This window comes from Actinia tenebrosa, unplaced genomic scaffold, assembly GCF_029948245.1.
Source record: "Actinia tenebrosa isolate PJP-AT-01 unplaced genomic scaffold, QUT_ActTen_1.0 PGA_scaffold1__47_contigs__length_23844297, whole genome shotgun sequence".
Lineage (NCBI taxonomy): Eukaryota > Metazoa > Cnidaria > Anthozoa > Actiniaria > Actiniidae > Actinia > Actinia tenebrosa.
The window spans coordinates 12,373,464-12,386,872 of record NW_028292578.1 but is presented as its reverse complement, the minus strand read 5'-3'; the positions used below and the strand labels follow the sequence as shown (position 1 = coordinate 12,386,872).

General features: G+C 36.8%; 1 protein-coding gene across 3 annotated transcripts in view; it reads right to left on the bottom strand.

Moving 5' to 3' along the window:
• LOC116295253 (dystrophin) overlaps nucleotides 1-11,800 on the bottom strand; it is a 62,309-nt gene extending 50,509 nt beyond the window's left edge. For 2 of the 3 annotated variants that reach the window (XM_089032191.1, XM_089032190.1), the window contains exons 1-11: nucleotides 11,274-11,800; nucleotides 7,087-7,148; nucleotides 6,807-6,902; nucleotides 5,848-5,925; nucleotides 5,434-5,526; nucleotides 2,145-2,233; nucleotides 1,975-2,055; nucleotides 1,479-1,594; nucleotides 975-1,205; nucleotides 473-618; nucleotides 35-280 (exon numbers count right to left, since the gene is read on the bottom strand). In XM_089032191.1, coding sequence (XP_088888317.1) covers nucleotides 35-280; nucleotides 473-618; nucleotides 975-1,205; nucleotides 1,479-1,594; nucleotides 1,975-2,055; nucleotides 2,145-2,233; nucleotides 5,434-5,526; nucleotides 5,848-5,925; nucleotides 6,807-6,902; nucleotides 7,087-7,148; nucleotides 11,274-11,334 — 1,299 coding nt within the window. In that variant the 5' untranslated portion in view covers nucleotides 11,335-11,800. Of the gene's footprint in view, nucleotides 1-34; nucleotides 281-472; nucleotides 619-974; nucleotides 1,206-1,478; nucleotides 1,595-1,974; nucleotides 2,056-2,144; nucleotides 2,234-4,023; nucleotides 4,159-5,433; nucleotides 5,527-5,847; nucleotides 5,926-6,806; nucleotides 6,903-7,086; nucleotides 7,149-11,273 lie in introns of those variants that run through there. The other variant, XM_089032192.1, reaches the window with a different exon arrangement.
• Between the last annotated feature and the right edge of the window lie 1,609 nt (nucleotides 11,801-13,409).

Genomic DNA, 13,409 nt, shown 5'->3' with positions numbered 1-13,409 from the left:
ATGCCCATATATTGCTGCGTCTACGTATACGTACTTCATGCTCGTGGAACTGGTCTTTCACAATGTCAACATTTCTCGACACTATAGGTTGGGACTTCAACTTCGCCTCGGCTTTGGACAGCCAAGACAGGACTTCTTTAAGCTGGCTACTGTAGTCCTCCCAGTCGCGCTCTCCCATTGAGTCTCGATTGGATTCGGAATCCCGAAACGAACCGACAGAATTACGAATGCTGTCCGAGTCGTAGAATGAGTCGGGTCTGCGTTCAAGAACGTGCTCGACCTGGCAAAACAAAAAGATGAAAAACTGTGAGTGATTGAAAAAATGAGCCGCACAAATGAACCAAACGTAATAGCAGCATTCTTTCTATTACAGAGCCAAAGGACTTTTAGATTTAAGAATTCTCTTCCCAGTCCTTCACTGCCAGACTGAACCACAGAAAGACCGCGCGCAGTAACACAGATAAATACGTACGACAGTGGTAGTTGTTTGTTGGACAGGTTTTTCTCTGATATGCGAGGATTCCATGGAGGTTATATACGTCTGACCGCCATTTGGCGTTGAAGACCCTGATTTGATCTTCTTCTGTTCAGAACTGCTTGCGGAGTATGAGGAAGTCACTGAAAAATACGGATAAAAATTAAAATAATGCTCGATGCGCATGCGTCTTGTATCATCAAGTCACGTGTTAACCTGCTACTTAAACTATCCCACAATCCTATGCGGTCACAATCCTAATTCGTTACCGGTCATTCTCTCAATTTCCAATATGCGAATGGGCTTTCCTCACGCGGCAGCCATGTTGGTCTGAACAATAGATTCCACCACGCCTAGCCTCGAATTTAAGTGCTTGAGAATTAATTTATGCTCGGGAAACAAAGGTTTTTATTCTCATGAGAATAAACATCACTGCCGCGAGAGTAAGGTCATTTATACGATAGTTACTTGTTGTCACGGTGATGGACGCGTGACCTACCTGTTCTCTTGACAGAGGAGGACACTTGGGTTCTCTGCACCGTGCGTGACGTTGAGGTGGTAGAAGAGAGAGCAGTTCGCTGGTAAGGATCATGTGTCGAGAGGATTCCATTGGAGTCCCTGACACTAACTGTTCCCGAGGAGCTGAGTCCAGCATTAGGTGACAGCTTGCTGTACAGCATAGCTACATACATCATGATGGACTTCTTGTCTGGCCTGTCACGCACCACATCTGTAACGCAATCCAGAATTTAAGATTTATACTATTATAACCAGAGTCCCTCGCGCCCTAATTATTTCTGTTAATAAAAACAAATGTCGTACTACTTGTCACGCACGACATCTGTAACGCAATCCAAAGATCAAAAGTAATCTCTGAAGGCGCTATTACGCAGTAAAACTAGTTTCTGTGATTTTACGAGTCATACGGTAACGCTTTCTGCCCAAGAAAGTTTCACTCGATCAATGGGTGTTATCACTGTTACTGGGGTCCATTAATACTCACCTTCTGGGTCAAGCAGCCTATCCACACCCAGCTGGTCTCGAGCGATATTGAAAGCATTTTCACAGTTATAAGTGCCACTCTTTCCCACCAGCGAGTCATATTTCACGATATCAGGTCTGAAAAAAAATAACCAAGTTTGCTGTCAGCGGTCATACATTTGCGCACGCGCTGTGTAGAAATAGTTTGGAGACTGCTTTCGGGGTCAGCGGTTATCTTTAGGTTCCGCGTAGGCAGTGGATTCAATATTTACAAAGCGTATAACGCTGTTTTAATTGTTTGATCACATTATGGACGGTATGACTTAGCTGTCCCATATGGGAGTCAACTTCGGATATAATCGCCATTTCTCGGCCAATCTTCGGAAACTCTTCGGGAGGAATGCTCTAGTAATTGTTTTCTAGCAGGGTTTTCTATTTACATTTTGAATGGGAATCAAGAATGTTTGAGATGTGTAGCCCAGTATGTTTTGGCGCGAATTTGTATGTTGCTAGGTTACCTGTATCGGTGAATAAGCGCATTGAAGGCAAGACCATCTTTCCAGCTAGTGGTGAAGTTACTGATCTTCACTCCAGCGTAACTAAACGAAGAAACAAAAATTACATGACGTAAGTTGTGAGACAGCAAAGCAGTATGGTCCAAAGCACGTGCTAATCTTCTAGAACTCACTCTTTTGTCGATTGTCGGCACCATTGCAATAAGGCCTCTTCGGGGGTCCCCTTGAAGTCAGTCATCAGTGTTTGAAGGGCATTCAAAAGCTGGAGGAAAAAAACACAAAATTCTTAGAAGGAGGAGGGAAAACAGTTAGGTATAAGGAAGTGCAAATTCAGTATTAGTACTGGCTAAAAATTAAGCCTCAGAGCTACCCAAAAAAATGGTGTGTAAAATTAAGCGGTCACTCCGTTACAAGCCACAGGAAACCCAGAAGCAAGAAACGCTATGTGTTGCTCTGACGCACGGTTGCCTCGAGAAAGGCCGTGGGAAAACCTACGTAAAGGCTTAGACATGCTTAATAGGCAAATAGTGTCCACGTACTCTAGTAAGGTTAATAAAGGAAACGTAAGGCAATCAAATATTTCTGAATGGACATATGGAATTACGGACTAGAATTTTAGTATGTTGTTTGAAAACTTTTTTGTTTTTCTCGTTGGAAAAAAAAAATATTCCGGCAGGCGAAAGATCGTGACTTTAATTCAGCTCAATATATTAATAAAAGACTTGGATGGTGATTTATCATTCAAATCAAAGCCTGTCAAACACCATTTAAAAGAATCAGGAAACAATTGAAGATTAATGGGATTTAATGAATTAATACCATGACCTCCCAAATAATGTAATCTAGGATAATTAATAAAGATATTGGTTGATAATAAGAAATCTTTCGAGCGGACAAAAGCTGACCTTATCAAAAGCTTCAAAAAACGAGATTTTTTTAAATACAAAGACACAGGTAGTCCAGAATAGTGGCTGCTCTCGAGTCCTACATTATAAAAAGTGAAATAACATTTTTTTTTGAAATAGAAAATAATTTTGGAAAGCACAAAAACTGGTAAAAACTCTAACAAAACATGTTGTTTTAAAGAGAATTTCTGTCCTAAAAGATTTCTATTATTTTCAGCTATCTTTCGATATGAAATATCTACTGTTCACTCATAAAAAATGGTTTGAGAAAAAAACATCGTTGAGTTGAAGAAAGAAAAGCAACATCATGAAAGGTTACTCTCTCCTCTCCTGGCTATTGGTAATTCTGCTCCAAAATTCAGCCAATTTTCACGGTTTTTTTCACTGTTTGTGTGGACCCCATAACCAAACTTGGCTAAAACGTTTTCCACGCAGCGGGAAATAATCGTAAATCGATACCAGAAACCAAGTACAGCGCTACAGATGAGGAGAATAATCTAATCGATAACCCCGCTTATCTCGTAGAATTATGACAATAACTACATATAGTGCTCGTCGCTTTAATTAATTGATTATATTATGAAGCGTATTATCAGGGAGAAATAACGTTAAGAACAATGAAAAGCTATAAAATTTTGGGACTCGTCTTCTGGAAAATTAATCAACTTCGGTAAAACTCGATAATATTCAACACTGAATGAATAATTCCTAGTGAGCTAAAAAGTTCTTTTTGACTTAAAAAATACATTTATTTCGTTGGAAATGAGAAAATAATAATCTTATTTCTAGAGTAATGTTTGAATGATATTTTGGGTATAAGAGGAATGTTTTCAGAGCGTTAAAATAGTATTTTGACCTTAAGAACTGCATATGAACTTGAAGACCTATGAGAAACATATTTACCCTCCAAGCTAGATCTTTCAGCAATATTGTTTGGCTTACTTACAACCGTGTTGTTTCTCTCAAGAACAACCCTTTTCAATGCAATTTGCGAAGAGGTTATAGTTCAAAATAAAGTCGAAATCCTTCTTCCCGTAGAGGTATCGAAATATCGTGTATCAGTGAAGACTTCAAAGCGCCTAATACCACTTCAAAGACTACGATAATGTAGTCAAAGTTTGTAAACCTCTTGAAACGATGGTCTTACCTTAAAAGACGCCCAATTTCATTAGCGCGAAATCACGAGATCCTTTTATATTGAACAAGCTTTTCAACCCGATAACTCTCTTGGATTCCAGTCGAATGGTTATGGATGTATTGGTAAACGCGATGTTAAGAGATACCGTATGGGATTTATAAATGCCTGGAATTCTTCGAGAGAGTACGCTATTAGTGTCAACATAGGTATTGACATTGTTAAGTTCAGGGATTAAATATCTAAAATGATGACCTCAAAACCGTGTAACGAAGGCTTTCAAAAGTTAAGAAACTCCAATGAAAATCAATAAATCCAAATCTTGCAATATTAGTGGTTTTTAGCATTGTATCTATGGGAATGAAATATTAGCAGAAGAAAAGGTTGGAATATTACGAGTGTAAGAAGAAAGAAAAAAATAGATTTTTTACATGAAAATAAGTATACCACTTCGTGACAATTGATAGGAACGCAATCTGTTTTCAAAATTTCGACCAAGCGAGAACCTAGTAAATCCGTAAAACTGCCAATGTTTTCAAATATTGAATGATAAGCTTGAAAGCATCAGTACAGTGTTGTTTGAACAAACTCGTTGGTACTTTTTAGATAGCTATCATACAGCCTTGACAGAGAGCTTGACAAGGAGTTTTGTGCTAATTAGCGGTGTTGACATACGAACAAGAGTCACGTCAGGTTGGACTTCTTCTAACCAATGTAAAATAATACTCATAGACAAGCGATAGAATTTTATCCTTGGGTTCCCGACTCGAGAAGGGATAATACTTTGAATTTACTGAATGAGAAAATGCTTTTTTTGTTGGAATGATGAAGATTTTAAGAAACCTGGTCCCAGAGGTTTTATTTTTCTTTCTTCTGGGGAGTTTTTCTTTGGGGCTCAATAGGAATTGTGGAGAAAGTATAAAAAGAAAGAGTTAGATTACATATTTGTGGGAGGTGGTAATATAAGATGGATAATTTTATATGGTTAAGGTGATGATCATCATGATGAGAGTTAAGTCAATAATTGCAAACTGGGCAGAAACGACAAGCAACAATAACAATAAAAAAATAACTAGAGAAATGGCAATTGCAGCAGCAACAACAGTAGCAACAGCAATAGCAACAGCAAAAGTAACAGCTACAGCAATAGCAAAAGTAACAGCAACAACAGCGACAACCACAGCAGCAATGACAGCAACAACAGAAGCAGCAACAACAACAGAAGCAGCAACAACAACAGCACCAGCAACAACAACAGCACCAGCAACAACAACAGCACCAGCAACAACAACAGCACCAGCAACAACAACAGCACCAGCAACAACAACAGCACCAGCAACAACAACAGCAGTAACCACAGCACCAGCAACAACAACAGCAGTAACAACATCAGAAGTAGCAGTAGCAGCAATAACAGCTCACCTGAAAGTGTGAAATAATATTCCACAGCAACCCCAGAGTGATTTTAGGATTTCCATCCACAATATCATTATTACTGATGTTTACCAGTTTGATCTGGAGAGGGAAAAAAATATATCAATAATGATTGAGGTAATAAAGAGCAAAGATTGTGAATCAAGGGTAGAGAAACCATGTTGCACTCCCCTCTCACCCATGCCTATGGTTCAAAGAGAACAGTTTTTCATTGGTTTTTATCCAGGTTCCCCAGTTTTTCTCCCTCAATGAAACATCACATGCTAAATTCCAATTCACTCTGTGAGTTAGCCTTGCCCTGACTTAAATCAGCCAATCTTGGTAAAGTTTGACTCATGTGCCACCATTCCCCTCCCCATCCCCCTCCCCTCTTGGTAAAGTTTGACTTAAGTCCTGACTTACATTGTAGTTTTCCAGTGCCATCATGACATTGTTGACATTATTAAGATGATGAACACGCATGTGCCCTCTTTCACGTTTCTATGGAAACAAACATTTACATTAACTTTAATATTATATTACATAGGCCCTCAATCCCACAATCCTTTCTTATCTGCATTTGATGTCTAGTACAGTAGGAAAGCATGGGTGGCATAGCGGTGAGAGCGCTTGCCTCTCATCAACGCGACCCGGGTTCAAGTCCCGCTGGGCTCGTTGTGTATGTGAGTAGAGTTGTCTGTTATTTCTCTCCTGTGTTTAAGGGTTTTGCTCTTGGTTCTCCAGTTTTCATCCCTTCGTAAAAACCAATTGGAATTTCAGTGGATTAAGAGCCACTCTTTGGAAATGCCTGTTCTAAATCCTATTTAATTTTATTTATTTGATGTTAGCCTCCTTCATAGGCATCTCTTTGGCTCTTTTTGCTTCTTCAGCTTCCTGTGCTAAGGACAAAAATGACGAAGGGGGAAGAGGATTCTTCTCCCCCTTCCTCCCTCATCCCCACCCCTCCTCCTCTCTTGTTCCCCCGGGGGTTTGGATACTCCCCTATATTCGCTATACGGATACGTACTGCCAAACAGGGTATGGTTTTCAGCGATTCTACTCTGGAACAGGGTATATAAAATCACGCTCTGGAACAGGGTATGAATTTCAGCGATTTTTACTCTGGAACAGGGTCAGGGTTCAGAAGGCTCAGCGGCACATCCCTACCCTAAACGGGCAAGAGTACCCCCCACTCCCCCTCAGGCTTGTTCCTAGTTCTTCACTGCCATAAAATTTAACACAGGACGCCCAACAGAGAATATATGGGGTAGCCTGCATAGGATGGCTCATTTGACGCCTAATTTAATCTTTTTGTTTTTAATGAAATTGAAAAGAATAAGTTTGATGTCAATCATGGAAAATAATGCATTAACAATACTCACAATTTTCTTGCCACAAAGGATTTCCAACAATGTTAAAAGTGTTGTGCCATCCCGCAAATCCTCAAATAGGTTGACGACACGCACATCAGAGCCAGCCTGATATAAATGATATTAGAACACACTTAGTAAAACTGCCGTAAATCTAATTATTACTATTATGATTATTATAAGTAGTAGTAGTATTATCATTATTGTTATTATTATTATTATTTATATTATTATTATTATTATTATTACAGTCTGATGCATAGTATTAATGATTAATATAGACTGTACGCACCTTGGCAAGCTGTGAGTTGAGCCACTTGGTAAATGTCTTTCTCTGAGTCCCTTCATGTTCATCTTAAAAATATAAATAAAATAATAATATAATTCTTTGTTTGCAACCATGTGGTTATTGCTGGTGCCAGGATATTTTTCGGTTCCAATCAAAAAACCATCCTAATGACCATGCAGAGCCACCAATAATGAAACTTTGAGCTAAAAATTGGAGCATTAGAGCCTTTCTGAAACGAGCTATGGTCGAATGAAGTTTCCGATTTTATAGTGTAAATATATGACGAAAACTCGCTGGTGGACTAATTTGGTCCACTAGCAATGGAGGCCAAATTTAAAAAAAATATTTCATGCAGGCAACAATATCAAACTCACTTTAGACGTGCGTAAATCAAACTTAAGACATTTAAAACAATAAAAATATTTCATTTAGCGATTTCTTTTTCATTTTTATGACTTTTCAGACCCGTAAGAAGTGTAAGGTCAGAATTACATCAAGAAAATCAAATTTGCACAACTCGGAAACAAAACGATGAAACGATCTGAAATTTTCTACACTTAGTCACATCATAGTGCTCTAAAACATATCGAAGAATCGAGTTTATAGCATTCATAATTAATTTTAAGTTGTTATTTTCTTGCTCTATGACGTCACGTGCAAACGAAGAATAAGAAATGCAAGGCACTTCTAGTATATATAACTAATAAATCGTTAAATAACTTTTATATATATCTCGTTCTGATTGGTTGATAGCACATTGTTTATGGAGACTACAAAGCACATGAGCACTTGCTATTGTAATTCCCACATGTATACAAAATAATAATTATTTGTATTTCATAAAAGAAGGAATCAAAATCAAAGGTTTCAAAAGTTTCTCAAGTCTCTCAGTTGTTGACTTTATGATGTAATCTGGGGAATGTCTAGACTGTAAGGGCATAGTTTGAATGAAACTGATATGGAAAACCATGTAACATGAGTACCAATACCTGTATTATATAGAACAAATTAAGAGGAAATGTTTTTCAATAACGAAGAAGATTTGTATGAGTTTGATCCCAATTTTCTTTTTGTGTTAACACTACTCAAAACCTTCTTTAAACAACTAGAAACTGATGTACCACGATAAAATGCCTGTTTGAAGTGATATTTTCAATTGTACAAAGATGTTTTGTTGCATTTGTGTTAAAATGTTGCTTTGTTATGCCTTTTTATAGAAAATGTATGGGACATAAGCAAAAGAAGACTTAAACCTCATTTTCGAATAAAATGTTTGTTTTGGGTTAACACTTTGATTGCACTTTCATCGGTCATCTCCACTTCCAAATAAGCTAAACTTTCTGAATAACAAGATTTTAGCCTTGTACAACAGCCTTTCTTCAAGAAAATAGTTTTTGGCGCTCACCGCTTGAATACGAAAAGAATTCTCTCTTAATAACATCTAAGTTGACACTGAAGTATTGTAACAAATTCAAAGTTTGTAACTATATGAAAAAGAAAACAGGATTTGAAAGTTTTTGTGTCAGACTTGTCAATCAAATCAATCTATTGAATGTTTTCATGCATTTTGATTGGTTCATACAAGAAGCCATTGAAGTGACAGGTACCATTTTTCCTACTCACTATCAATTGAGCACAGAAAAAGCTGTTTTATTTTTTAACTGGAGAAAGGAAAACTAGAGAACCCAGAGAAAAACTATTGCAGCTAATGCAGTAATGTCCGCTAGAATTAAATGTCATGAACTAATTAGTGTCAATCTAAAAACAGGTTGCAAACAAAGATTTGCACCAGACCCCTCTCTCTAAATAATGACCTTAACGACCGCTAAGCAACAAAACAAAACGATTACAAAAACAAGGGAAAAAAAACAGGAAAAAAAAAAAGGTATTTATCGTCCTATAGTCGGTCTGGATGAGGAAAAACTGTGCCCTCGGTCTTGAAAAAAAATATTCAAGACACCTCAGGCACAGTTTTTCCCTATCCGGACCTCCTGGCCAGTAAATAACATATATGTCCCTAACTGCTATAGCCTGCAAATAACGCTATTAAAATTCCAAATATTCAGTGGATACACACTTGGAAAACATAAACATCAGCCTCATATAGAAACATGGGTTATACAGGTGAAAGTACTTGCCTCTTAAAGTTGAACTTAAAGTTTTATTTTTAATCAAATAAATTTTGAATTTTTTAGCAAATATTTGAAGCTATTAGGATCAACATAAGAAATCACCCCAGCATTCAAAAGATTTTATTGTACTTTGTATTTGTATACATTAGAAAGAACAATTGCTAATCCACCTAGTTGTATGGTCAATAACAATAGAATTGTTCAATTGTCTAATAATCCTTCCCAACCTTATACAAGGTAGGTAGCATTTTTATAGGATCCTCGATGTATGTATGCAAGGTATCTGATACTGTATCAGTATTTTAACAAGAATTTACAACTTGTGTTTTAAATGAAATTTACCAAATAATGTTCAATTGAAATCAAATCTGTAGTATGAGGGAATAAAGAGTGGTGTAGTGGTACTGCACTTGGCTGTCACCTTTGAGATCTCAGGTTTGATTGCTGGATTTGGCATCAAATCTGAGCAGAGTTTGTTAGATCTTTCCCTTCACTTGAGGGTTTTTCTCCAGTTTTCATCCCTCCGTTAAACCACTTGATTTGTCAGTTATTCATGCCCTGACTTAAATCAGCTCAGAGGGTTTCGGGGTTTAATAATATTGAAGAGTTTTTTCCTATATAGTAAATATAACTTTAGAACAAAAACTACGAAGTTCTATATATATAAGAGCGATTTTTTAAACAGGTACAGCTTCAAAACAACTTTAAAGCAGGTTCTTAATTGGAATCATGTAAACAATAGAAGATTTTAAATTGATTCCTAATTGAGTAACAACAACTGCAAGTCTATTAACACTTCTGTAACAACTTTGAAGTGGAATATATACAACCACAAGAGGACACAACAAGTAATTTTCAAGAGAAAACTTTCTTCTACGAATCGATAAAGTCGATATCTTGGAATTTGTAACCATAATACTATAAAGTACAAGTACATTCCATCAACAATTAACGAAACACTGAACACATTATTGTTAAGTGACCAATATTATCTTCCTTGATCTTATAACCTTGTCAACAAAAATATAAGATTATTTAAATAAATGCAGTTTCACACAACGCTGAAATCTAAATACACTTACATATTGATACAAAAGAGCATGGTCAAATTCAGTGAGCTAGTCAAATTATGTCCTTATATTGGATTATTTATGAAACAACTATGCTTACGCTCCATAACGGGAAAAGAACGCTATAAATGATTTTCCGACGGCAAGATGTGATAAAATCTTGAGGTTAGCCAAAGAACTCTTCAAAAATGTCTGAAGTTGTCGATATTTTGGACAAAAAATACAAAGTGATTGCTAATGAGCTATCACTTTTATAACCTCTTGATTATGGAATGTTAACTTCGTCTAACTGATTTTCTCCGAGTTCGTTGGAGAAAGAATAAACGATGAAAATAACTGTTCGCAAAGCCGTTTTGCAGGCATTCTGTCATTGCGCACGTGCTGAAGGGGTCCTAGAATGCCTTTTTGATAAACCTGTCTAGAAAATTCGGAAAGATTATATAGAAACTTAGGGATGGAATAACAATTAGCTTATATACACTTTATTTATATTACTTTGCATGTAATATTAAAGTCACTCAAACATTTCTTTGCAAATTTTATAATATTTTATAGTTCTATAACAAATGATGGGAAAAAATAACGAATACTAGATGCCTTAAAATCCAAATAAAAAACCTTAGATATTTATTTTTGGATGTAAATAATTATACAATTATAAGTTTGTCGTAAGAGTCGAGGTCACAGATGCGGCGAATGCTAAACTGGCCAACGCTACATTCATTAACTCCAAATCTGTCCAAATAAATCAAACTTACAATTATTCCAAAAATACACCAGTTAGGGCATTCTAATATTCATTGCCTTCACTAGTCATCTTGATTGATGGTTTTTCAGCAAGCAGTATAGGTAAGAAGGCAGACCATATTTAGCTATCGCATACAACTATGCCTTCACTCCAAAACGCATTCGTCTGAAACTCAAGTTCGACTTTCGGGATTTTTTTATTTTTGTAAAAAAATTAAGATTCTTATTTATATGACCTTACCTGATTTGGACTTAATCTTGAGAGTAAAAGTTCCACTATCGTCTGGCTCGTTTAAATCCATTATTTACGAAGTCTGAAGCGAGTTTTTAAAGTCTTTTTTGAGCGACTCCTCGAAGATAAAATTCCACTCGCGTGCGACTTTTGAATTCCGTTATTAATAGATAAAGTTCATGCCAAATTCCAGCGTCGATAAAAAGACCTTTTAAACAACTGAAGTAATCCAAAGAAGCCTTGAGCACTCCTGAGATAAGAGCCAAAAGCTACACAGCTGCTTAGGACTTTCAAATGAGCAACAGGCTGCAGTAGTTTGATAGAGAAGAACTTTGATTATCAAAACACAAAACACTCAAATTAACAGCTTGGAATTTCGTCTCGCCTGCGTTTTACTCCCTAAGTTCAAGGCTCAAGTGAGAGAGCAGTTGCTAAACTTGGACGCAGAGATGCTTTTCTCACGGAATATTAGGTGGAGTGAAGTCAAAACACAACACATTCAGAAAGCATTTCCGAAGCGATTCGGTCAAGCGAGGAAGAAGTGATGATCCAAGTCCCTCGAGGATGGCCTGTCATTTAATGACAAGCCGATTGTCTTTGGACCAATCACGACGCGCATTAGGAAATGTCTGGAACGCGCAATATTCGAGATTCGCGGGAATTTGCTCTAAAATTCCCTAAAATTTTGTAAATTTTTTCTTTTTAGTTTTCAAAATTTTCATTTTTCATTTTTGAAAAAACAAAAATCGAGGCGTCTTCTCTCGTACTTGAGGTATTTTCTCTTTTTCTGCTTTTTTTTCACGCGCAAAAACTGGGATGAGTTCTACTGGGCTACAATCATCGCTATTGAATGAGAATGATACAACATCAACTTAACACTATATGTAAACGACTTTTGATATAGCTACTTCAAAAATGGTTGGTAAAAGTTATGTTGCATGTTGCATAGGAAGCCCGAACAATGATATGCAATTTTCCTAAACTTTGTCTGCACATTTTTCCAGCATAATTACTTATGAACTGTCGACATCATTTACATATCAATAACAAACTTCAAGCCCAGCAGCTAATAAGCAACATGGAACATGCAACATACAAAATATAATTATTTATTATTTATTAATTATTATTTATTTCACGTAATAATAAATTTATGATAGATAATAAATGATAAATTTCAAGCCCAGCAGCTATAAGATGCAAGATGCAACATACAAAAAGAATTATTTATCGATTATTTACTAATTATTAATTATTTCGTCGAGCATGCGCAGTAAGAAATAAAGTCTCTGGATACGAGATTGTACATTATCTGGGCAGTGAACGCGCGTGCGATGTGACAGTATCGTGTATCTGCTTTAGCTACGACCAACTATTATATCACTTTGACAACCACGAACTTAAAATACCATCAGTTGTGTCACAATTTCCAGACCAGGGAACGGCCACTATGATTAGCTGGTTCGCCTTGTAAACCTCGCCTTGAAAGCAAGGTTTTTATGCCACCAACAATCAAAATACCCTTCTATGCCTGCTATACTGATAACAGTATTATGTTTGATTTTCTGAGGTATAATAGCAAACTACTTCAATCATCCGCCAACATGGCTGCCATCTGTTTGAATGTTTGCAACTTTTCTTCTATCCTCCAACATGGCGGTCAGTGATGTCTTTTGTCATTTTATTCTCTTGAGAATACTTGCACGGCCATGTTGTCGTCCAACATGACCGTAACGACCTTTTATATACTTTTTTTTTAGCATGGAAACGTGGGAATAGGTCCTACATGCCTGAAACAACGTTCTGGAATGAAGTACACCCTTTTGTCCGATGACACCACCCAAATCTGAACAAACGATCCATTACACCTCCTTTAGGGCTTTGATCCAGCAATCTGCTCTCATGCTGGAATTAAAACCAACAGACGGTGAAATCTGAAAGATAAGAGACTCACAAGCCGAGCAAACTGAGAAAACTTGCCACGAGTTATCGAGTCAAGCACTGATGCTTACAAGGCTAATAAATATTACCAAAAAATCGGAGATCATCAAATCAGGAGCAGCCTTTCAAAATTTCTTCCGGCGATCAACTTCTTCTTATTTCCTTAATTCCAAGCAAGAAGGACACATATTTATTCTCCAAAAT